Source organism: Kogia breviceps, chromosome 5, assembly GCF_026419965.1.
Source record: "Kogia breviceps isolate mKogBre1 chromosome 5, mKogBre1 haplotype 1, whole genome shotgun sequence".
Classification (NCBI taxonomy): domain Eukaryota; kingdom Metazoa; phylum Chordata; class Mammalia; order Artiodactyla; family Physeteridae; genus Kogia; species Kogia breviceps.
In genome coordinates this window covers 136,295,005-136,321,327 of record NC_081314.1, presented here as the reverse complement: position 1 = coordinate 136,321,327, position 26,323 = coordinate 136,295,005, and the positions used below count along the sequence as shown (strand labels likewise).

The 26,323-nt window shown below is 41.7% G+C and overlaps 1 protein-coding gene across 5 annotated transcripts in view; it reads left to right on the top strand.

Moving 5' to 3' along the window:
• TIAM1 (TIAM Rac1 associated GEF 1) overlaps positions 1–26,323 on the top strand; it is a 418,422-nt gene that overhangs the window by 326,311 nt on the left and 65,788 nt on the right. For all 5 annotated transcript variants that reach the window (XM_067034989.1, XM_067034986.1, XM_059065645.2 and 2 more), the window contains 6 exons: positions 100–246; positions 2,613–2,687; positions 5,161–5,331; positions 11,621–11,725; positions 18,795–18,876; positions 24,478–24,564. In XM_067034989.1, the coding sequence (XP_066891090.1) occupies positions 100–246; positions 2,613–2,687; positions 5,161–5,331; positions 11,621–11,725; positions 18,795–18,876; positions 24,478–24,564 (667 nt within the window). The remainder of the gene's footprint in view (positions 1–99; positions 247–2,612; positions 2,688–5,160; positions 5,332–11,620; positions 11,726–18,794; positions 18,877–24,477; positions 24,565–26,323) is intronic.

Sequence of the window (26,323 nt, the reverse complement as noted above, 5' to 3'; positions counted from 1 at the left end):
GAAGGGGCTTTTGGAGCGTGGGACTTAGAGGGGGACTTGGGGAACAGGTGAGTGGTCTTGACACATCTCTCGCTGATGTCCCCTCTTGCCGTTCCTTAGGTGGCCGCTCGCACTGGTGAAACTGGAGTCAGAAGACGTACTCAGGCCATGTCCAGATCTGCCAGCAAGAGAAGGAGCAGGTTTTCTTCTCTTTGGGGTCTGGACACTACCTCCAAAAAGAAGCAGGGACGCCCAAGCATCAATCAGGTAGGTTCCAGGGTGGATGAGAAAGCAAGCCTAGATTGCTTCCACGGACACCTCACTTTGGGGTGTGCATGTGTGTGCATTGTTCCTTGATTGATACTGAGTGTTATGTCACATCAACTAGCTGACGCCAAGAAGTTAGTTGTGCTAGATGCTTTAAATAGATAACGCATACCCATAACATTGAACTCTGCTGTTAGTCTATCACCAAGCTCCAGTCTCCCCCCAGCAACCTTTCCAAACCCTGGGTAATTACAGACGTACCGACAGTGCACTTCTTCCTGAGTTTTCAGAAGGAAAGCAGGGCTTGATGATGAAGCCAGGTGGGCACCCGAGCAGCCTTTTAAGCTGCCTCTGGCACTGGATCAAAGGCAGCCTCCAGGGAAATCTGATTGTTTCTTTGCCCTTGACTTTGGGGGGGATGACATTAAATGGGCAGTTCTTCTGCCTACTTACATCAGGAACCAGGAGTCCGAGAGCACTCACTCACCACTGTGACTCCCTTCTACTACCCAGGTGCCAGGGCTTGAAGGGGGGACCTACCTCAGTCCATCCTGAATGGTACCACCTAGGGGTGCTGCGTCATTGGGCCTCTGATAACCAAATGCTCTGGCCTCATTACTTTGACTTTTTTACCAGCTAAGTCCACCTTCCTGCTGGAGTTACTTCTGGGAAACTCTCTTTCCATGGTCATTGTCACCTGCCTTCTTTGGCTTTGAAAAACAAGTGGCTCCCGAGCTGCTTCAGATTTTAAGGACTGGAAGAACATAGATATTTGTCTTTCAGGAGAAGGAGAATGTCCAATCCATGAGCTGTAGAGGCACTGAGCATTTTGAGGTCATGACTAGGATTGCCAATTTGACCTATTCACTCTGAGCCTGTAGGCAAAGTGAGAAGTCCATTGACTGACTCAATAAAAAAGATCTCATTATTTGTTCGACCAGTTCAGCCATTAGTTTACTTAAGAACTGACATTTAAAAAATAAATCGATCGTGAAAGCTGATGTACTACGTCCTTAGCTGACCACCACACTCACTGTTTCCACCTGGAGTGTCTGGACCCTTGGTGGAACTTGCAGGGGACCAGATGAGCAGATGGGAAAGGCCTGAGCCGTCTGCAGTTCGCTCTCTGGTCTTTGGGGAGAGTAGAGCATCATCAGGTTGGCTACCTGGGGTTTTGCTTCTGTGTAAATCCGAAGAAGAAACTGTTCGGAGGAAAGTCAATATTTCATCGGAAAAATCGCAGAAGAGACTTGATGGCTCTTGATTAAACCTGCAAAAGGGTGGCATTAACAATCAGCATTTCCCCCCTTGTTTCAGGAGGTGGTGGTGGCATTTCGTGTGCATCAGTTGGCATTGCAGGTGACTCAGACCAACACTGTAAATATACGTCAGGGTTCGCAGCTGGAAGTTTGGGTTGAACTTCTCTTCTATTAAAAAAAGCCTTAGTTCATTTGTGTGCTTCTCCTTTACGGTTGCCCACTTATGTTACAGTCGATTCCTGCTGAAACATATGCCTGAACTTAAATGAATCCAAGAGAATGTTTTAACTTTTTCTTTCAATCAAAGGACCATGTTAATGTCTTACAAACAATTCTTGTTATTCTCTCTTACAGTAAGAGTTTAAAAAAACCTCTTACTTAGCCGTAAGTATACCAATAAAAAGTTACTTGTTAATTTAGTACTTTGACATGGGTAAAAATTGTATGTTTCTATATATCTCATTTGCATTGGGGCAAAGACTTTTTCTTAACCATGTATATTGTACCAACCGTACACAATCGGTTGAGAGCAAATATATGAGATTTTCCCATGTATTTTAGGTTTTGACTACCTAGTGGCATTGGTACCCTGATGTGATTTTAGTCATATCTTTAAGTTAGCAGGATTCATTAAATTTCAAAGCATAGACAAGTTTCTCTTTTTTAAATAAGAAACTTTTCCTTGGTGTTATGGTAATACAATGATAAACATATGTTCTCGGGTTCTGAGGTAAAAAGTAAACTAATTATTACTGATAAATTTCTGATTAGGTATGTGATGCTGTAGCTGAAATTCTTCACTGTGAATGAATCTGGTTCACTGCATTTGCAAGTTTATTTTCTTTAAATTTAGATGAATTATCCAGATCTAAAGGCAATTTTTAAAAATTGTCCAAGACGTGGGACGTGATCTGTTATAGAGAGAAGGATGTTTTTCGTGGTCTTTTAGCTAGTAAATTATTTTACCTACTTCAGGATTTGATGTAAGAGTATCTGACACTTCTGTAATGTTTTCTAACAGTCAGGCCTGTTTTCCATCCTCCTTCTCATGCTTCATTTGCCCTTTTGCCCAAATTTCTTTCTAAGATGATACTTTTGTGTATGCAGGTGTTCGGTGAGGGAACTGAGGCTGTAAAGAAATCTTTAGAGGGAATATTTGATGACACTGTTCCAGATGGCAAGGTAAAAATAAACACATGTTCCTTTTCTAAAAGTACCACAAATACATCAACATTACACAATGCAGTGGTTCCTTGGGATCCTAAAATTAAGTATACTCGGTGTTAAAAACTGAAATGATCGGTCCTTTAAAATTATGTAACAGGTCAAGAATGGAAAACTCGATAACAGTAAGAATATTCTCCTGCTGACATAACGTTTTCAATAATTATCATTTGAATGTTGAAGTTTCCATCTAGAATAGAAGAGGAAATTGGGGTGCTGGGTAGCAGGATATTTTATGCCATTGTTAATTCCTCTCATGTACAACTTTCTTCTCAAGAGTGAGTTCTTACTGCCCTCCCTCTCTACCCACACATGCTGCTTTTTTGCTTCAATTAATTTCAAAGAACTGTTCTGATAGTATGTTCTTTAAAAAAAAAAATGCATTTGCCTCCCAAGACAAGCATACAAGCATTCGATTAAAGATCCCCAGACTTGATTTAACCCTGTGCTTGGATTTAAAAGGGTCTTTCAAACTGCTGATTGAAAGCCCATAGAGAATATTGATTTTTTTTTTCTAGGCCACTTTTTTAGCCTCTAAATAAATGGACATTCCTCGTTTTAAAGACCCTAATGATGACACAAGCAGCCTCTTTGCTGGGGGCAGTGGGGGGATTCTGGTGTTGATAATGTGACCTTGGTTATGATCCTCTGGTTCCTGGACTCAGAATCAATATGACAGAGTTCAGCTCTCGGTTGCCATGCAGCCAAGCAGTGGCTTGCCCCTCGTTCTAGATGGAGCTGAGCCTCCAAAATCAGAGAGTAGTGGGGGAGTTCTGGCTGTTGGGGGGAGTGGGGATAAGAGTGGCCGTGGACAGGCCTTTTCTCCCTTTGGTACCTAAACTACTCCTGGATTATGTCATCGTGGACATGAAAGCTGCTGTCCTTGGAGATACCCATCCATAGCACTCTCTTTGAGCATCTGTCTGTTTCTGATGAAATTTAATTGCTGTTCTTATGTGCAGTCCAAGCATAGATGTTTTTGATGTCCATGTAGTCATTTCTGAAGTGAGCTAATTCATCTTGCATATACCATTATTAGTACACTTTTAATTCTCCAGGCACACAGATCCTGGAGACGGCACAAGTTGTTCCATTGGATTTCTGTGTCGCTTTTTTGTTTTTCCAAGATACCCCTTTATCCTCCTCCTTGGCTGGAATGCCTTGTTCTTAAAGAGCAGGTTAGATGCAAGACTCGGGCTGATGTAGTGCTAAGGGCAGTTATTTAAGGTGGCATGTGGGGACAGAAGGGGAAGGTTCCAATTATAGTTAATGGGATTTGGGCAAGTTGATTGCGTTCTGACAATTCCTTCCCTGGGGTTCAGTTTATCTATGAAAAGCCACACCATTCGAAGGCAAAGCTGAAATTGTCTTCTGGATTGAATTTAGTTTAGTAGCCTTTACAAAAATATTTTCCCCATTCTGGGATCTGTTCTTTTTACGTATGGAAGTTACGTTACTACTTCTCAGCCTTCGTTTGGAAACTTGTTTCTTCTTATAATTTGCTGATAGCACTAGATTTTCAGTAATCTATAGATAATGTATTTACCAGTCCGTGGCCTGGATGTAAACCACATACTGAACATCAGTATTATTTCTACATTGCTAAAATCTAATGGAATGATTTCTCTGCTCATTTCAGAGAGGTTAGGCTCCTAATATTTCATCAAACTATGGAGTGTTTTTAGCGTTAGCTGTTTAGCTGGCTTAGATATAACCCAGCTGCTGAAGTGTATACGTAGGACACAGCTCCTGCCACCCTTAGAAACGTGGAGCTGCACCCGCTGGTGTAGAGGATGGGGTGATGGCAACAGCCTAAGAAGGCCAGAAAGCTCATCTTTGAAGTTCTCTGAACCTCATCTGGGAAATGAGGCTGTCTCTCTCCCAGAGTTACACCAGATGCGAAATGTGAGCACAAAAATAATGCCGCTTGTCCATAGGTAATGCTAGAACATCGTCTTTTCTTTACAAATTGCTTTGGAGCCTCATGGTTGCCTTTGAAACATATAGCTCACATGGTAGATAGGCTTTGCTGGAGGAATCTCAGCTCTCACTTGAAGTGGGTTTGCGGAAGAAATCATAGCAATAAAGCTGAACCGAATGGATAGCCCATTTCTTTCTTCTTTTTTTGTTTTTTTTTTCATTTCTTTCTTTCTTCCAATTTTGAAACCCACTCAATCATGCAATGCCCACCCGTGGAGGCCGTGGATCAGGTGCGAGGTCTGTCTCTTTTCTGAGACATCTTTCCTACCTCCGGAAAGCTCCTTTCTCTGTAATTTCTTCTTTTCTCAGAGGAGCTTCTCTGTCCTTCACCACTGCTACTCCTTCTGCCCTGGGCCCTTTTCATTGGAGTGGATGATTCCTGTGTGCCACCTGGGAATCTTGACCTTGAGAGGCTAACTAGCTGCTCTGCTGACTTTATTTCTTATCGTAGAGGGAGAAAGAAATGGTCTTGCCCAGCGTGCACCAGCACAACCCGGACTGTGACATTTGGGTCCACGAGTACTTCACTCCGTCCTGGTTCTGTCTGCCAAATAATAAGCCAGTCCTGACAGTTGTCCGGCCAGGGGACACGGCCCGGGACGCCCTGGAGCTGATCTGCAAGGTAGGAGGCTACTTGGGGTTGTTTTCTTGAGAAGAACGGAAATCAGCGGAGGAACCCACGAACACTCAGAAGCATGTGGCAGGGGGAGGGCGCTGGAAAGAACATCTCCATTTCCTTTCAGAGCAGCTTTGGATTTCTTTATGATCATATGCATAGTAAAGGGAAGTGAATTCTTCAGCGCTGGGAGGAGACGGATTCTTTTCAGTAGACTCTTTCAACATGTGTAACTTGAGAGATTTGTGATAAGCATAGGACATGCTCCTTGCACAAGCTTTAGAGAACTCAGGTAAAGAGCACAGCAGAAAATTAAGGTACCCTTACTTACAATTCAGAAATCACCTCAGTGAACATTTTGGCATCGTATTATGTGCACTATTTGTAACCTGCTCTTTTGACAGTGACATACACGGGCATCTTTAGGGTAGGGAAAAACTGAAATAATAAATATAAATTTGACCTCCATGATGAGAAATTCCTCTTCCTATGAGCATACAATTAGCCTCTTTTGTTTTTTTAGAGACAAATAATGATTGAGCTCACTTCCTCTGTTTTTACCTTACGCTGTAGAAACTCCTTGATCTTTTGCAAGGTAATCCCTGTTTCTTTTTTTTTTCCCCCCTCCCTGAAGGATAGCTGGATGAATTGGATTGCCTTGAGTGAGGGAAGGGAACGAGGAAAGAAAGGAGCTTTCCTAACATGCCTGTTTTTCTTTTACATAATTAATAGCATTAATAGTCTTATTTAGTAGTCGTATCAAGTCTGAGCAAGAACGATAGGGCTTCCCTGGTGGCGCAGTGGTTGAGAGTAACGCCTGCCGACGCAGGGGACACGGGTTCGTGCCCCGGTCCGGGAAGATCCCACATGCCGCGGAGCGGCTGGGCCCGTGAGCCATGGCCGCTGAGCCTGCGCGTCCGGAGCCTGTGCTCCGCAACGGGAGAGGCCACAACAGTGAGAGGCCCGCGTACCACAAAAAAAAAAAAGAACGATACGTCCCCATTGTACAGATGGAGAAGGCAAGGCTCAGAGAGCCTTAGTTCCTTGCCTGAGTTCACATCACAGTCATAATCACTTGCAAAGGAGGTTTTTGAATCCATAACTGGCTGCTCCAAACTCAGATGTATCCCTTTGTGCCAAGTGAATGGTCACAAGAACTGTCAGTCATCAGGAAGGATGGTCTGTTAAGAGGTGGAAGAATCTAGAATATATTCTTAGGGGAGTGAAATGGTCTTCTCTGAGGCCATTAAAGGGAAAGTGGAAACCTTTTCTGTCATCATTTTATCGTAGAAGAAGCTGGATGAATACAGTGATATTTTTGGACCTCCTCCTCATTCAACACAGTGGTTTATAAATGTGGAATAACTTTCACTACCTCAGTTCTATAACTCTGCAATCAGCAATTTTTGTACTTAAAAAAATAAATCACTAGGGCTTTGATAAAGGAAAAATATGGCTTCATATGAAGGAGAAATGGAACACTGGCTCAGATAAGCCTGTTGGATTGTCTTCTGTGGAGGAAAAGTAGAAGGACCATTTGTTTCAGGACAAAAGCTACAATCAGCTCCCACATGTTAAAAATAAATGATGCACTCTTGCATGCTTTGACTCCTTCATGTACACGAATTCTAGCTTTTTAAAGATAATGGTGTTTCTGTTCACATTTTTCATTTTAATTACTTAACAAAATTGGTCTATTGAGGATTTCTGCATTCTTTTATTTATAGATTAGCACAATTCTTTAGAGAGCCATTAATATTCTTCAGAGCTGTGGGAAGTATTCTCAGAACTGCAGCTGAAGGTGTCAGAAGTAGGACTCTGGGCTTTTTGTATAAGCCAGACTCTGGAGGGTCCTTCCAAGGAGTTGCATTGCTTTGGAGTCTTCCTGTGTACATGGGCTTTAGACTCCATCAGATATCAGAGGGTAGGTCAGAGTTTAGCAGTAAACACTGATTGGTGGGAAATTGAATAGTGAGTGGGGAAAATAGTGATTTTAGGTACTTTTCACGCTTGTGCTTTGGTAGAAACTAAGGGAATCAGGGAGGAATAATACTGTCATGGCAACTTAGAGACCATCTTTAGATAATGAGTTAGACCAGTTCCGCTCTAAAGGGTTTATTTCTGTCACTTTGACAGGGTTTTAATGGCATCATTACGACACACATCCCTTTCTCTAACAAGAAAAGGCCATCCCACTCAATTTTTCCTGAATCCTCAGGTTTTTTCCCCCAAAACATAGAAATAAAGACAAAAAAATAAGGTGTGGAACAAGCTTACATCTCTTGAGTTTAAAAACAGAAAAATTTTGTGTGCACTTTAAGAAATTGATGGTCTGCAGAAAAGCACCTGTGTAGGATAAATTATATAGTGTGCTTGGAGCCAGGTACCTTCTAAAGCTTGCTGCTTCTTTGGAAAACACTTTATTGTAATTAGTGGAGCCGATTTTATTCTTCAGAGGGAAAGAGATAATGGGGAAGACAGTGCCACATGTTATTAATGATCTGATTAATGTTGAGTGATTTTTTTTTTTTCTCTTGGAGGAGGGACTGAAAACAACGGTGATTGTCAGAATGTCTGTCTTTTATTTCTTTATTGTCATTCTCAACGTTGGTGATGGGTGCTTTCTCTAATATTTAGTAATCAATCTTTTTCTTCTGTCTCTTGCATTCAGCCATTCTCTTTCCTATTCTGTCTGATCCACATCATTTCACATCAGTTTGTCATCTGCCATCCGAGCACCAGTCAAGTTCTGGTATAGTAACTTTCAAGATCTACATTTCATGTGCAATTCATGTTATGAGTGCTGTGAAAGTGATTGTTGCTAAATATAGCAGGTAACCGTGTTGGCCTATGGGTTGTGGACATATTCTGATGATTGCAATTACTAAAATAATTGCAAAGAAGTTCATTTATTCATACTCGTTATTATTCACATGTGACCATGGGCATTTATTTCATGGCTTCACTCTGTAGACCTATGGCTTTGGATATTCTAATAACCATGGACATTAAAAACAATAAAAATCACCTCGAAGGGGAGGATAAGTATCTTTGGAAATTCTGCAGTAGCACTTGTGTGTGTGTGTGTGTGTGTGTGTGCGTGCGTGTGCGTGTGCGTGTGTGCGTGTGTGTGTGCGTGCGCGCACGCGTGGATCTCTGTATGTCCTAACTGCATGCGTTTATGTTTACTGAAGAATTTTGATTGAAATGGAAGAATATGAGGAGAAATGGAAGAGCAAAACATTGGTGGATTTCAAGATCATGTTCTTCTCTGTTTTAATGGACTCAAACTATTTATTGAAAAGACCTACATTATGTTTTGTTATTTCATCCTTTGAAGCAGTCATAGGAAGGTGAAAAATTTTAAAAACATGCTAACTAAACAAATAATGTTTGTCTTATGGTATGATTTGGGACTGCATTGTCTCAAAATGAATCAAATGCTTTCTACGTAACTTAAGTAAATGAACATTGGAAAACAAATTTGGACCACTTAAGTTGTTTTCCCAGCTGAATTTCTCTTGAGTTGTAATTGAACATTTTACAAGTGTAAAGCAGGCCAAGTCTTTAGAATTACGATCTTAAAATACTCATTAATATTTGGAATTTTTCTTGCACATAGACGTATTGTGAACATGGTAAGTTGTTCAACCTGCCTTGATACTGACTTGTACATATTGGAGGAGCATGAGATTCTTGAGAGTTCTGATGATCTGATTTAGTTAATTCATTAGGATTTTTCCTTTATGTTAGACCAGCCATGACTAATGGGGGCTCATAATTGAGAAACATTTACCAAAATGATAAGACACATGGGTATATTGCTCCAAAGTCCCATTTTTAAGGTAACTGTTTACTGACCAAGCCACGGGCTCTTGGGTTACAAATAAGATCATTATAATTTTTATGTTTGTTACATGTGCTCATTTTTATTTTTTGAAGTTATCAAGACATTATTGTAACTTAAGGAAGTTTGAGAAATACCGTGGTGGATGGGAGGACGGCCAGAACCACCCTTATTCCCGTTGCTCTGTTCTCTTTCCTTTGTTAAACACTTCAAGGTGTTTGGCGTTCTCCGCGCATCTATTTAAATGTTTTCAGCATGGTAGCATTTAAGGGATGATGTCTCCATCAGGACCACCTTAGGACGTTTGGTGCCTGCCAGTGGCAGCAAGCTTCTCTCTTTCACACTGACATTTCAGGAGCCCGAAGCTTCTTAGGTGAGGTGGCTATTTGGGTCTGGTTTCCAGAAGACTGAGTGGTAGCCCCATTGGGAGTATCTACGAAGTGTTGATTAATGATGACGATAAGGTTTCCAGGTGGATTTGTTCCTGTTGACCAAGACCCCATGAAGTTTCATTTCACCTTCCCTCCCACCTCAGTTGGAAACAGATGGTGAACCAAAATATTTTGCTTCTAATTAAAGATTTCAGTGGGGATCTAGGTCGGTGGGAAGCATTTGCAGCTTTTATCTCTGAGGGAAACTTTTCTTGCTTATCGTAGCACCCTAAGTATTATTATTTCGTTGTTTGTCTCGGTGGCTCTTTGACAAGCAGTAAGTAGCACACTTTGAAACTTCCCTGCTTTTGCTTCCCTGGCTTACCCGTCCACCCTGGGTATTTGACATCAATGATCTGGGTCTGGCAGACACGGAGCATTTGGTTTTCAGTACCGACAGCGAAAACCCGAAAGCCAGGGGCAAGGAAGGTGCCGCCTCACTGGTGCCTGTTTGGACGGTGGGCTTCAGACTAGTCACGTTACTCAGAAAAGGATACCCGTTGGAGGTTTCTATACTGATTCCCGAGAATCAGTATAGAAAACTTCTTTATCATTCTGCTAGGCGTTTAGAACAAACTCACTTCTGCTTTCCACAACTGTGCTTTTCTCTAATGCAGGATCTCTGTCTTGCACGTGTGTTTAATTACGAGGCAAAGTCACCACTGCCCCCAGCTCCCATGTTCTGCAAACCCCTCCCCACACTCCTGAAGACTGCTTCATACAGTATCTGGCACACTTCAGAATTTGTTAGGTGTAATTGAGTGACTATTGTTGGAATAATTATTAGAATGTTCTTAGTTTGGCTTTAAAATTGGGGGCTGGGGGGAAGAAGGTAAACAGAGCATTAAACGAGTGAAAAATTTAACTTCACTTATTTTGAAATAATTCTCATCAGTTGAGCTTTTGGTGTGAAGAGATTTTATATTTATGAAAAATTTCAAATTTACAAAGAATAGGGAATAGTGTAATAAACTTCTGTGTCACCATCACCAAGGTTCTATAATATCAAATGATGTTTCATCCATTTACTAACTCACTCCCACCCCCTGCTCTGAATGATTTGGGAAGCAGATTTCAGACATCATATCTTTACCTAGTAGTACTTCAGGATAAATCTCTAAACGATAAGGATGCCTTAAAAAAAAAGACTTGATGGAAACATTTTCTCTCTAGCAATATGTTTTCATGTTGCCATGTAACTTTTGAAGAGCATTTTTTTCTTTTTTCCTCTGCATCTTCTTGAATGTGAATTGAGGATGTTAGTTATAAAACCATGTTTCCACTGTTGCCTTTTCCACAAAGTTAATTCATGAATGACTTTCTAGATAGAAAAAAATCATTTGACCCGTCCTGACCAGTGGAGAAGACCTGGAAATTTCAATCCTTAACTGCTTTAGAATTGTTTTCTTTGGGCAAGTCATTCATTGTGTTTCGCAAGTTGGACACATGCCTGTCTTTGCTGCCCCCGGAGGGAGTCTCACTCGGGGTGTATATAAATAAGACTGAAATCCAAATGCCTTGTCTATACACCGACTCACTTGCAAATGAACTGTGAACAACTGTCCCAGTGTCCCCATGTGGTTAAAAAAATAAGTTTGCCTGGGCACAGCTTTCTTCTGTCACTGTAAATCCTTCTTTGCCTTTCTTGTCACCTTTCTTCTCTAATCACCTCTGTATGTTGGAAGTTACGTTTAAAGGCCTTTTGGGTCTGATAGGTTTTCTTGCAAACCCAGTGTTAAAGAGCGTAATGGATCAGATAAGCAGAAGTGAGGATGTGACTTTTTTGTTTCCATTGATCGTAAGATACCCATGGGATATTATTAATATATTCAATGAAAATTGAAGTTTGGGGTTTGGGTGTAAACCTTTTAAGAAGTAGAGACATTTTACACCCCCCTTCAGTGGCAAATCACCGTTATTCTCAGGAATAGATGACAGTATATCATTGGAAAACTAATTATGTCTATTTGCTATTGAAAAGACATTTCTCTTCTCTTTTTCCTGGTTTTGGTCGCAGGCACATAGACTGGATCATTCAGCTCACTACCTGCGCCTGAAATTTCTAATAGAAAACAAAATGCAACACTACGTACCAAAGCCCGAGGAGGACATTTATGAGCTGGTAATGTTTATGTCTATTGTCCAAGTACTTTCTGTAGGAGATTATTTTTAAATTATATGTGTGCTCATGCTAATTGTGGTTGGTGGAGTGGAACAAATTCTAAAATAAATGAGCCTCATTCAGCGCTCTTAAATTTGTGGAGATGGCCTTACATATCACAATATTTTTGCAGAGAGTGAAAATGCCACCTTAGTGTATGCAGGGAACGATGCTGTGCTATCGTGAAAAATTGAAATCCAGAACTGACTCTCAGATAGAATTTTAGTTATTATGCCTCGCTTTCCTTGTAGCTTTGACAGTCTTATGTTTTAAAGGGATGACTGTTGTCAGATAAAAAGTACTAACTCCAATTTTGCATGACTTCTCCCTGCATGTTGAAATTGATGGGTCAAATCCTGTGGGGTGAAAAAGCTGCCATCTAATTATGTGCCCTGGCCTTTTGGAATTGTATTTATTATATAGATTCTTGGGCACACTTATGTGGGTTTGAGTTTCATTATGGGACTTGGGTTCTGAACTGGATCTGGATTTTTATACTGACTCTGTTGCCTACTAATTATGTGGTCTTGGCAAAAAAAAAAAAAAAATGAGGTGATAATACTTTCTAGGATTTCGCAAGATTAGAGATAATGGTTCACATAGTAGATGCTCAATAAATGGTTGTCATGGTAACATGGTAACATAATGACAAGTTCCTTTTTTGTTAGCCAAAGCGTGCTTTTTTCAGTTCCAGGAAAGAAATATTTTGGGAGCAAGGCCCCCTCTCTTGGAGTTTGTTCTTCTTTCTCTGCACTTAGTCATTCCTCAGGGGGCCACCGAGCTTCTTGCCATGGATCTGTGAATGATAACAGGATGACTTCAGACAGGCTTTCACCACAAAAAACAGAACTGAAAATTGAAACCCGAATAGTCTCTCTTTGAAAAGGGGAAGCGTGATTTAAAATTTAGTATATTTAGTAGGGAATTTTGTTTCTAATCCATTTTTTTTGAAGTTTACTTTCTCTACAATAAAACATCAATTTTGAGCACACAGTTCGATGAGTTTTGGCCAATGTATACAGACAGTTGTGTTTCCAGCACTACAGTCATCATTCAGAACTGTGGTCCTCAACCTTTTTGGCACCAGGGACAGTTGTTTCGTGGAAGACAGTTTTTCCACAGACCGGGGGGTGGGGGATAGTTTTGGGATGATTCAAGCACATTACATTTACTGTGCACTTTATTCTTATTACCTTATAGTATATAATGAAGTAATTATACAACTCACCATAATTTAGCATCAGTGGGAGCCCTGAGCTTGTTTTCCTGCAACGAGATGGTCCCATCTGGGGGTGATGGGAGACAGTGACACCTGAAGTGTGTTGCTTATGTCTAGTCTGCTCCATAAGATGCAGCTTGATTGTCACTTGCTACTCACTGATAGGGCTTTGATATGAGCCTGCAAGCAATTGACCTGTTATGGTCTCTGTGCAGTCAGACCTCTCTGCTAATGATCTTCTGCATTTGCAACCACTCTCCAGCGCTAACATCACTGCCTCAGCTCCATCTCAGATCATCAGGCGTTAGATTCTCATAAGGAGCGCACATCCTAGATCCTTGCATGTGCAGTTCACAGTAGGGTTCACGCTCCTATGAGGATCTAATGCCACCGCTGACCTGAGAGGAGGCGGAGCTGCAGGCGGTCGTGTGAGTGCTGGGGAGCGGCTCTAAATACAGATGAAGCTTCGCTCGCTCAGCCGCCGCTCACCTCCTGCTGTGCGGCCCGGTTCCTAACAGGCCGTGGACCGCTGCCGTTCCGTGGCCCGGGGGTTGAGGACCCTTGGTGTAGAACATTTTCTATCATCTTAAAAACTTCCCTCATGTCCCTCTAAGTGTTTTTAATGAAATATAAGAGAGGGGGTGCTTTTATAACACTCTTATCATGTCACGAAATAGAAGAACGAAATGACCATTTTCAACCGTCACTTAAATCACTAAGTTTAACACAGAGGAGGGTACTTTTAACAGTGGCTGATTTACTTTTTTCTCTGGCATGGGGAAAGCCTGACTTTGTGCTCTGTGAGTAGAGGAGAGAAAACACTTTTTCTTACTGAAGAAAGGAAAGTGCTTTGCTGGTAACACTGGAACAGCTATTAGATCATATATTTTGCATTTCAGAATTAATGAATCTTTTGTGTCCTAAATGACAGGGATCATGCCTAAGCAACTTCCATGTCCTTCATATCTTACACGCAGTACATGCTTAAGACATACCTCTTGAAATTATATTGACTCCCTTATTATTTTTAAGTCTTGGCCATTGTGCATTCTCATCCAGTATAGGAGACTAAGGTGTACCACACTTACTCTGTATCTACACTGCTGTATACATATTATAATTACAATTATTTTAAAAAAGAATCCAAAATACAGAGAGATTACGGTATCCTTTCTTGCCCTGTTACAGAAGATCTCCAGCTCTGAGATTCCTGAGGAAGTAAATGCCATAGTCTTACTCACTTTACTGTTCTGATTGTAAGTGAGTATTGCTCACGGGAACCTCTGTTTTTACCGAGATTTTTAAACTTTTTTGTTCTTAGGATATCTTTGGCAGCCTGGTAAAGCCTCTAGGTCCCATATCAGAATGTTTTCAATTGCATGAAATATATAGAATACATAGGATTTACCTATGGCCTAATTGTGTTGAAACAGTTATCAAAAATATTTTTAAAATTATAGATAATACACGTGCTTACTTACTAGCTCATTAAATAACAAGACCCAGCGTAGGTCTAACACCTGCCACTGTTTTGAAGTGGTGATGAGCATAACTGGTGTTTTGAGATACTAGCAGCAACTAGAATGTGGTGTAAAAATAACTGTGATTTCTGTTTCTGACAAGGTCACAGGCAATTGCTCATTTTGCCGTGTTTGTTGCCTCATTCATTTCTAATCGAAGGAAATGCTAAGTTTCAGTTACAGGTTAGTGAATATAAAAATGTCAGGCTTTTTCACCATCTCAGTTCACAGACCCCTTGAATTCTACCCATACGTCCATGGTTTCCAATCCGTGCTTTCGGCCATGAAGCTGGTATGAGATGTCATTCCAGGGCAAGGGGTGTCTGAACATACAGTGTTCTTGGATGCTTTTTGAGATTTTACAGATAGTTGATTTACTGTCCCTTACTGAACCAGTCTCAGGCCACTTATGGCTAACTGGTTTCCATACCCCACCTCCATTTTAGTTTTGATGGACTAGCGAACCTCACAGATGTTTGAAGTCCTGTCCTGAAAAATGACTCATTCATAGATGACTGTCCCCAAAACATTTTATTCTCTGCTACTGTTTTGTCAAGTGTTCTTGAGTAGTAAGGTCAATAGTTATTAGCGAAAGTGTCTACTACATTTTAAAGATCTTTTGGGAGGGTCTAGTGCACTTATTGGGTGGGGCTGGGGATTCTTTTGCTTATGAAAGACCATGAATAGTTAGTTTTCTACGTATCTGCTTTGCTAACATAAGTAATACCCGTTTGGCTACTTTCTCACGATTAGTTGGTTATTGGGTCCAATCCGTAGAATGATAATGAACATGGAGGCACTGGGTTTTTTGAAAACCCATATTAAATATGTTTTTCTGAAAGTGACAGGTGGGAATAAAGAGTTTGCAGAAACACTGATTGATCGATTGATTCATTCATCCAGCAAATATTTATTTAGTGTTTATTGTGTGCCTGGCACCATGCTAGCTGTTCTAGGCACTGAGATACACAGAAACATCTCTACTGTTCGTGGAAAATACATTCAAGTTTGTGGAGACAGATATAAAAACATGTAAATATTTTTAACAAAAACAAATAAATGTGTAATATTTCCCGGGATGTTAAGAGCAGGGAAAGAAATAGGACAAACAGATAGAGAAAGGTAGACATCTAAAAGCAATCGCGCTGCTCCTTTAGATGTGATGTTTGAACAGCGTGGTGAGTGAGGTGAGAAGGTGAGTCATAGAGGTATTTTGGAGGAAAGTGTTCTAGGCTCAGGAAACAAAGCTGGGTAAGGCCTGGCAAGGGGAGGGGGGTGATAGCAGAGGTGGTGAGGATGGTAAGTGAGGTAGGGGGGAGAGGGAAGGTGGAGTGGGGAGGGGTTTGGATGCACAAGGAGGGGCGATGCAGAAGAGAGCAGGAGGGCTTGTAGGGCCCGAGTGAGAAGGGAGATCCCCACAGAGGAAGGGCATTATTTGACTCCAGTCTTAACAGGCTCACTGTGGCTACTGTGTGGCCTGTGAACCTTAGGGCCTTAGGGAAAGAGCTGGGAGAGCAGGCAGGAGGCTAGTGAGCTGTCGGCCAGGCCATGGGTGATGGTTGCTTGGACCAGGCACGCCAAGAAGACCTGGTAAGAAATGAATGTGATTTCGTGATAATTCAAGTGCCAGGGTAATCACATTGATGGTCTGATGGTGTTTAATCTGCTTTTTGAAAAGAGGGGAAACATGCAGCATCACTGATTTAATAAAAATACAGGGGGGCTGCCCTGGTGGCGCAGTGGTTAAGAATCCACCTGCCAGTGCAGGGGACACGGGTTCGAGCCCTGGTCTGGGAAGATACCCCACATGCCTTGGAGCAACTAAGACCGGGCGCCACAACTACTGAAGCCCGCGCACCTAGAGCCTTTGCTCCGCAACAGGGGAAGCCACCGCAATGAGAAGCCTGCGCACTGCAGCAAAGAGTAGCCCCCGCTCGCCACAACTAGAGAAAGCCTGCGTGCAGCAATGAAGACCCAATGCAGCCACACGTACATACATACATACATACATACATACATGGAATGTGTGTGATACTTTTTTGCTAAAGATACGTTTAAAACTACGAAATTTCAACATTTCTGGTTTCAGATATTATGATTGCATCGAAAATATATTTTAAAGTGCAGCTCCTTCTTGAAATTTTACATGTTTTAGAGCTTTTTACCAAACCCAATTTTAGTCCAGCCAGCCTAAGGACCATGGTCAAGGGTCCTGTCTATATTATACTAAGTTATTGTCTGAAACTGGTAAAAAACACAAAGACTTCCACACCAATTACAAAGAATAGAGGAGGTAATATTATAAAAGAACAGGAAAGCTTATTTGCAAAGCTAGATTCCCACGGGATCTATGGAAAGCCATTTGGAACTTTCCAGAGATGATTAGAACAAACGGTGATATACTGCCACCTAGGGGGAGAGTTTGGCTCTCAAGGAAATTGACAAAATAAAACTAAGGTTCAAAACAAGTCAAAGTGAATACATTTCATAACATTTTATCGAGCATTCCATGACATTACAAAATAATCATAACATTGATTTTATTTGGTATGTATAGTTTTGGTGACTGTAATTTTCTGAACTAAAGATCAGTAGATCTAATAGAACTGATTTCTTCTAACTTCAGAATGCATTGGTTTGAACCTTTTTCTGAAGTATAGAAAGAAAACCACATTAAGTTATGCCCTCAATATTAAGTTATGCATTTGGCGGAAGTTGCATTCAATTAGGGTGTTCTAGAGGATCCGGACCGTTGGGTCTGTGTCCCCAGCCCCTGCCCCACCCCTTGGCTTTCTGGTATTACAGCAGCCTGTTTTCCAGCCTCCCGAATCCCAAATATTCTGCTCACCTCTCCCACCTGTCAGCTGCCCTAAGAAAGTGAAGAGAAAGAAAGCTGCATGTTTTTAATACTTGTCTGAACAAAATTATTTCTGGACAAATGACTGAGATGGGGGCAAGTTTAAATAATCACCGGGACTTCTCTTTAATGCTAAAAGACAGTTATCTATTATTGACTTTGGCTCAAAATAGATTTTCATTTTGAAATTAAATGACAAATTTTAAGTCCTATATGAGCGTTTGACACGTTAATTTGTTTTGGAATTTCTATCATAAATTTTGGAAGTGGCCTTTGGCTTACTTACCGAAGAAGTAAGGTTTGGTGCCCTGTGGTACCCCTGAGTCCCACCAGGAAACAATCTGGGAGGCATTATAGTGTAATGGGGAGAACTTCAGTGCTGGAGCCAGTGAGACCAGCTCTGTCCAGGCTGGCCTTTTGACCTTAGGGAAGTACTTTCTCTGTAGCCTTTTTTCCTTCATTTGTGGAACGGGGATCACATGTGTCTCATAGAGAGCATGTGAGGGCAACAGCACACGGTAAAACCTTCATGATGATGCTAGGTCCAGACATCTAAGCATGAAGTATAAATTAAATTAATTGAAATAAAGTTTCTTTGTGAACTGCCAGTTTCTCTTATTTTTTTTCCCATGTTTTCTTGGGTTTCTGAGAGAGGTGATTGATTTATGTACTTCAGTTTTTTCAGTAATTTGGTATAATCTAATGGCTAAGAGAATATTGTCATTTATATAATCTGTCGTCTGTTTTAATGCTATAATTTTTCTCTGCGTAATTGTACTGTTGTGGACTTTTTGAGCCAAAATGGTATATGAACAGAAGAGAATAGAAGCACAGATTTCTCCTATTCCTATGGGTCCCATATCAAGATCTTTTTTTTTTTTTTTTTTTTGGTGATACGCGGGCCTCTCACTGCGGTGGCCTCTCCCATTGCGGGGCACAGGCTCCGGACGCGCAGGCTCAGCGGCCATGGCTCACGGGCCCAGCCGCTCCGCGGCACGTGGGATCCTCCCGGCCCGGGGCACGAACCCGCGTCCCCTGCACCGGCAGGCGGACTCTCAACCACTGCGCCACCAGGGAAGCCCGGAAGCCCCCATATCAAGATCTTTATATCCTTTTCTTGATGTTAATAATTTTTTCCCCAGTACTGAAGGTTTTCGATTACTTTAGCATTCTTTTTCAGGTGTGTGATAGACAATAGGGTGGGAAAAGACATACAGAGTGATGTCAAGGAATTATTTAGAAACTGGAACTGGAGCTAAATCTGGGAATGTGAGTTATAAGTTTCCACTTTGAGTCTTAATGGGGTCAGTTCAAGAAAAATACTGGGGTGTGATGAGAATTTGATTTCAAATTCTGAAAAAATAGATTGACAAATTGATGACTTTCTAAGTTATTTTTAATGAAGTCTTAATTAGGCTTCTCTGTCATTTTCAGCTGTACAAAGAAATTGAAATTTGTCCAAAAGTCACTCAGAACATCCAGATTGAGAAGTCAGATACAGCCGGTGATAATTATGGTATGTTTCTTTTTCTTTGATCTTTGGCGTTCTTCAAGTTAAAATAATTCCTGTGTAAACATGCACTTATTTACAATTCAATAAAATGCCTTTGGGGCCTATTTAAAACAGCCCATCTGGCTTCTGTGCTCTTCGGAGCAGCCAAAATAAGGGGAAAAAGATATTTACCCTGGGTATGAGGAAGGTTTTAGCTTTAAATTTCGTAACTTTAATCATCGGGGTTCACCTGTCATAGAAAAGAAATGGATCCATTGGGAGGAGATTATTTTATCTTATGATATAACCTAGTAATGAAGAAATTATCCTTTCTCACCTCTATCCCCCCAATATATGTATTATTCTCCTTTCTCTCACAAATGATGTTAAAGGAACTTGTTTTGGTGGGAGTTGGGGTCCCCGAGACCACCTCTGGGTTTTTTGTTTCACTAAGAGGACCCACTGGACTCAGCTTATTCATGACCACGGTTTATTACAGCAAAACTATACAAAATAGCATCAGTAAAAGGAAGGGGCACATGGGGTAAAGAGCGAAGAAACCAGGTACAAGCTTCCAGAGTCCTCCCCAGTCACACAAAAGTCCGTAATTCCCCCAGCAGCAAGCTGTGACAATGCGTGTGAACTGTCGTCTGGTAGGAAGTTTGTTAGTGACTCAGTGCCCAGGATTTTTATTGAGAGCCTGGTCATGGAGGCACCCTCTGCCCAGCATATACCAAAATTCCAGCCTCCCAGGAGGAAAGCAGGTGTTCAGCACAAACCACATTGTTTGTACAGATTTTAGACACAATGAGCTACATTGAGTGTTGGGAACCCTCCCAAAATCCAAGTTCCCAGATGCCATCCAGGAGCCAAACTGATAAGCAGGCCTTTCAAAGAATAGCAGTCAGGCTTGCTATGTTAAGGCTCTCCTATTGTCTACCTTCTGGTGTAGTTAAGCATGTAATCCTTTCCACAGATTTAAGACTAGTCTTCTTAGCATTACACTTTATGACTTGGATAGTAGTGAAGTTGGTGCTTGAGTGAAATACATAGGGAAACCCATGTGCTATATCAGGGCTAGATCAGTCAGGAGGGCGAGGTTAGCTGAGGCAACGACGGTCACCAAAGCCCAGTGGCTCCAAACAGTGAAATTCTTCCAAAGCCCAGTGGCTCCAAACAGTGAAATTCTTTCTCCTGTTCACCATGCATCCTCTGTGGGTTCGCTGGGACCCTTTCTGTATGTTGTCCTCACTCTAGGACCCAGGCCTGCAGCCCCTGCCACCTGGGACATTGTCTGTCTCTTGGCAAAGGGGAAAGAGGGAAGGTGGTGATTTGGGTGCTGGCTCACTCCCAATTCACTTGTCAAAAAGCAAGTGACTGGACGGGGGTAATGGTTAGGTGGGAAGAAAAGTGTAGTCCTACTATGTACTGGAAAAAAGAACTAGAAGATCCGGCCGGTGGAAAGATATAAAGGTCACTGCATATGCTTGCTTACTGCGTATTTCTCTCTGAATTAACTTATTAGGCTTTTTAACATTTGAAAGTCTTCATACCCTTTACTGGGCAGCAGCATCTTCAGTATTCCGGCCGAAGCCTCTCCCGCAGGCAGCCAGTCTACCTCTCAGAGCACTCACTGGAGTGCTTCGGCCTAATGAAGAGAACCTAATTTCCAACCCCTGGCCACTTGCGCTAACACCCTCACGCTGTTTACTTCTTGACCTTAAGACTAAAGACAGCATAAAGCCAGAGGACGTTTTTGATGGCAAGGGATAAGTGTGTCTGAAGGCTTATTATGCAGCGGAAGCATGACCTCAGTGATGAAAGCAGTAATTGGTAGCAGTGCTACAAGTAAGCATCTGGGTCCTCCAAACTGAAATGTACCATATCTGTTACTCTTTTGTCTTTGGTTTAGTTAATTTCTCTTGCGTAAGGGGAAAATGTAGCAAGAAGCAAGAGAGGGCTGAATTTCACAGCTCTTGGAATCAAATGCCAACGTGGACTGGTTTGGGGGACTTCCCTGCAGGTCCAGTGGTTAACTCTGTGCTTCCACTGCAGGGGGCATGGGTTCCATCCCTGGTTGGGGAACTAAGGTCCCATGTGCCGTGCGGCGCAGCCAAAGAAGAAAAAAGATGGTTTGGTTTTGGGACTCAAATAGAAACTGGGCATAGAACCGCTATATTTTTTTATACTTTTTTTTTTTTTTTTTTTTTTAAAGTGGCTGAAGTACTCACAGAACCTGTTTACATTTCCATGCTGAAGCTGTTACAGGGCATCAGACATCAACCCAGAGGGTACTGTTGGCTGTGCTTTTCACATGACCTGACACAAAAAGCAGGGGTTTGGGGGTTTTGTTTTCATATCTGATCTGTCATGGAGCGCCCCTGCTTTTGTAAACTACGAAATCCCTTGCTTAGAGGTCGTGGCAGTGTCCCACGATGAGTCTCGCAGTGCTCAGTCTTGCTTTCTGACCTTACGTCGCTGTCAGTTGCAGCCTATCTGTAGCGGTTCCTGGACTTCACCTTGGAAAGCCACCGTGCGTGGCTAATAACCTGAGGTAAAATCATTTATCCTCAGTGTCCAGTTTGATGTTGGCAGATGGGGCGTTCCCACAAGTAGCTAAAGAGTCCCCGAGTCCTAAGAAGACCTGGTTGTCTCTGACCTCAGATTCTACCAAGGATTCTAAATTCTGCCCCCCTCTCTCTGACATTAGCACCTAAGTGCAGCTTCCTGCTATACATCGGTTTCAGCATATGTAAGTTACTAGCACACATCAGCACGCATACAAGATCTAACTGTAAACCAGATGCTGCTTTCTATTGTAGAATGCTTTAGGGAGGAAATTATGACTTAATAATTCCACTGACTAAACAAATGGAAAGATTTAACACTTGCCTAATTTCTCTCTCTTGCCTCTCCCTCAACCTCAGCCCTCAGGACTCTCTTAGACTTGTTGTTGAAGTTAGTTCAAATAGTTTTGTCATAGACTAAGCATGATCCCCTAGGCTGCCTTGAAGTGGATGAATGTATCATTTCAGCAACGCAGTATTCCTTCTTTGGGGACTGGTTAGACTATTAGACGTTTGGTCTTGTGTCCCCTCTATGTCAGGGGTGTCTGCACTTTTCTCACTTTCTCTCTTTCACTGTATCCTGGACTCTGGTTTTGAGTACTTCTATTTTGTTTACTTTGTTGTCCTGATTTTTCTTTGGTCATGAATTGCAGTATGAGGAAACTTCTGGTTATTCAACATAGGAGTCTGTCTTCTTCGTTTCTTCACTCAGTTTTAATCACTTCCTTCATTCTCAAGATCATATGCCATTCATGTGCCTCCTCGTCTTTGTAATTCTAAGCCTTCTGATGGGTGGATATATTGGGTTTATATTGAACAACTCCCTCTGTCTTCTGTTGGCAGTCATTTTGGACTGTATTACATTTGTCTGCTGGGAGTTGGATTGTTGCTATCCTATTTAAAAGACAAAAATATTCTGACTTGAGCGGCTGACATCAAAAAGACTACAAATAACAAATTTTGGCGAAGATGTGGAGAAGAGGGAACCTTTCTACACTGTTGGTGGGAATGTAAATTAGTGCAGCCTCTATGGAAGACAGTATAGAGGTTCCTTGCTAAAAATAGAACTACCATATGATCCAGCAATCCCGCTCCTGGATATATAGCCGGAAAAAAGGAACACTCTAATTTCAAAAAGGTACATGCACCCCAAAGTTCATAGCAGCACTATTTACAATAGCCTGGACATGGATACAGTGGAATATTATTCAAGCAAAGAAAAGAATGGAATATTGCCATTTGTAGCAATATGGATGTGCCTAGAGAATATTATTTCACAGCTTAGTGAAGTAAGCCAGACAGAGAAAGACGAATCCTGTATATCACTTACATATGGAATCTAAAAAATAATACAAGTGAGTACATATTTGTTACTGTAGGAGATGGTTAGAATCCCCACCTTCCCTCCATTGTACACATTATTGGCATGTTGTAATGGAGGCTGTGCCTTGGGACTCTTGACATCCTTAGTGGTAAGGAAGGAAGGCAGCAAGTGAATACCTGTCTCCACTGACTTTGGTTTAAGGTGAGTTGCAGTAGGGTTCTCAACACATCACCTCTCCTGACAATGTCTTCATTTTATTTTTAATAGAATAAAATCTGAATTAAAAATATAAGTAAAAAATTTGGTCTCAGAACTTTATACAATGGTAGCATTTTAGAAGGGAAATGCCTGTATTTTAATGACTTCTATTGATCCTCTCCCTGATGTACTCCTTGATTCTGTATCTATTCTAACAGATAAAAGAAAAAGAAAATCTCTGCTGCGATGCAGATAATACACCTGTGTTAAGGCTAATGTCATTTAAGTGACTCGTGTCTAAAATTATTTTTATTTCAGTGCAGCTTCTCGAAGAGTAACCTGAAAGTTAGAAGTTGCTGTAAGAATGGAATTTAAAATAAGAGAATAAAATAAAGACTTTGGAAAGTCCTCAGGGGTTGGGCTCGTATAGTTCCCTATCCGAGGGAGTTTCGGTACCCTAGTGGGTGGTGGCATTTGGCAGTTTTGCCTATGTGTGGGTATCTATTTCCTGGTCCTTTGAATGATACAAAAAAACATGTGTTCATTATGACATGAACTGAAGTCTCAGTGAATCCCTGGGCCCCAGTCTTTTAATTAATTATTCTATTTTATTGTTAGTTGCCTGTCTGTTTTTTTAAACCACTGTTTTTTCCTTCGCCTAAGCCGTATTTTTCTCCCAGAGCTGAAATCATTCATGTCATATCTTTACAATTGTATTAATTTCCATTGCCCTTTTAAGATTATCTACCAAAGTATTTTATCCTGAGGGAAAGTCGGTGTTGGTTGTTGATTGATCAGAAAGACTTTTACATGAGACTGTCTAGAAACAGACACGACCAAGTCTTGTAGCCATGGGATTGGGAGCATTTAGAACCTCAAGGCCTTGTTTTGCCTTATTTTCAGAAGGATGTAGCAAAACCCGAGATTAATTAACTAATGGGCTTTGAGCTCTGGAAGCCTAGACAGGTATAAGATAATCTTATGACCAGACACTAGGAGAATGTGCAGTCCATCAGTTTTAATATGAAGAAGGATTTCTAAAGTGTGTTGCTATTTCTCTCTGTTTGCAGAATTTTACTAATTAAAGCAGTCTCCACACAGCAATATATATGGATGAACACACACCATACAGTTGTTCTGTTGTGACATGTCCTAGGACATAGATTTGCTGAAAAAAGTCAAGGGGACCCAGATGAGATAAGCTGATTGTTTCTGCTTTGTGCTATGGAGGGAACTGTGAAAAGAAAAAAAGCAAAACTATGGCGCTTATTAGCAAGCAGGGTGAAACAAAATCATTTTCTTCCAATTGAGTTGATAGGTAGGTTGTATGAAGATAGATGTACCTGAAAATATTAATTTTTACAGTGACTTCTTTTAGAGTGAACAAAACATACATTTTTCTGCTTTGTGAAACAATACGAACAAGGAAAAACTATAACCCCAAGGAATGAACGTACCTAGTTCACGGCAGATTCTTATTGTTTGCTCAACATTCAGAGGGTGTGAGCCTTACCTGGCTGTCCCTGTGTTTCGTAGGCTTTTCACTTTCTTCCGTGGAAGAAGATGGTGTTCGAAGGCTCTACGTGAATAGTGTGAAGGAAACTGGCTTAGCTTCCAAGAAAGGTAAGTCATTAAGTGTCTTGTCTTGACTTGTTTGTCTTCAATTCCCTTTTGGGTTTCTCTAGTTGGTGGATGAGAAGGATGTGCCCAAAGGGTTCACCCCTGAAGAGTATTTAAATGTTGTCTCATTGAAAACTCTTCCAGGGAATACGGGTATTAGTTCCATCAGCTCAATTGTGCAAGGAATGTTGCCTTCTTGGATTTTAAATCTGATTTTGAGCCCATCTCCATGAGGTTGATGGGAAATTCCCTTCTAATCAGAAGTGGTTGTCCTTCCCCACCATCTGGGATGGAATGGAGGCCCCAGGGATCTTCTTGAAGCAGATTATTTGGGAAGACCCCTCTGTGCTTTGGTCTGCACTGGTTGAAGCTGACATTGGCCTTTCCCTGAGCTTGCAAAGCTCCTTCATGTTCTATTGCTGCCATTAATAGAGGAATCTTTGTAGAAGTTGAGAACTTAGGGGTCCAGGATCCTGACTTCCTGCCCTCCTTAGAGAGCTCTTCTCTGCTACACCCTGCCTGCAGCCCTACAAGGGCTCATAGTGTTGTCTGTCTAGGCTACTTGTGGAACCCCAGCTCTCCATACTTTTTCTACTCTGAGAGAATCATTTCAACCTAGATTTTTTGCTTCCTACGTTAGTTGCCTAGGGCTGCAGTAGCAAATTACCACAAACTGGGTGATTCAAAACAATAGAATGTATTCTCACACAGAGGCCTTTCAAACTTCTGGCCTCCTGATATATTCTCATCAGGAGGCCAGAAGTTTGAAATCAAGGTATTGGCAGGGTTGTTTCTTTCTGGAGCCTCTGCAGGAAGAATCTGTTTCATGGTTCTTTCTAGATTCTGCTGGCTGCTAGTAGCCCATGGCATCCTTGGCTTGTAGCTGCATCACTCTAATTTCTGCCTCTGTCCTCACATGGCCCTCTTTCCTGTGTCTCTGTCTGTCTTTACATGGACTTCTTATAAGAACACCAGTCATTGGATTTAGGACCCACCCTACTCTGGTATGACTTCATCCTGACTTAATTACATCTGCAAAGACCCTCTTTCCAAATAATGTCACGTTCTGGGTGGATATGACTTTTGGGGGGAACGTTCTTCAAGTCACCATACTCACTGTAAATGTATTGGGCAGGTAGGTAGGGCTTAAAATCCACCTTCATTTCATTCTTCTTGCTATGGAATTTTCAGCTTCATCCAGACAGTGGCAAAATAATGCCCATTGACTATAAAAGTCCAACATGTCTTGGTCAGTTGCACTTGGATGTGATACCTATATCTGTTCTGCTAGAGGACGGTGGAGCAGCTGGGAGAGGATGGAATGCCTGCCTACCTTTCCCACTTCCTCCCATGTTCTGGGGTAGCTTAGTTCTGGGTGTTCATGGCTTACAAGCTCCCTGTGCAGCTTACTTTGCCCTGTGCTGTCAGCACTGGAGAAGTGCTACCCGCAGACTTGGCTCTGCACAGAGATGGCAAAGGTGTGCCCAATAGGAAACAAAGTCCAAGTAATTTATCCACTGCTAACGGCCGTGGACAAGGATTTTCCTTCATTTTCCTTCCATGGTTTCGAGGCCAAAGGCAGTCCGGAGGCCAGAGTTTGACGCATTCAAAGCGTATCTCAGCTAAGAGCAGAGGTGACAGGTTTTATTCCCCTTTCAACCCCAATTTGATTTTTATCTCGTTCAGCACGAGTGTGCCGGTTGGCGTGCGGGGGTGGGGAAATACGCTGCCCTGGTTTTAGTCACATCCTGTTTTAGTCCTT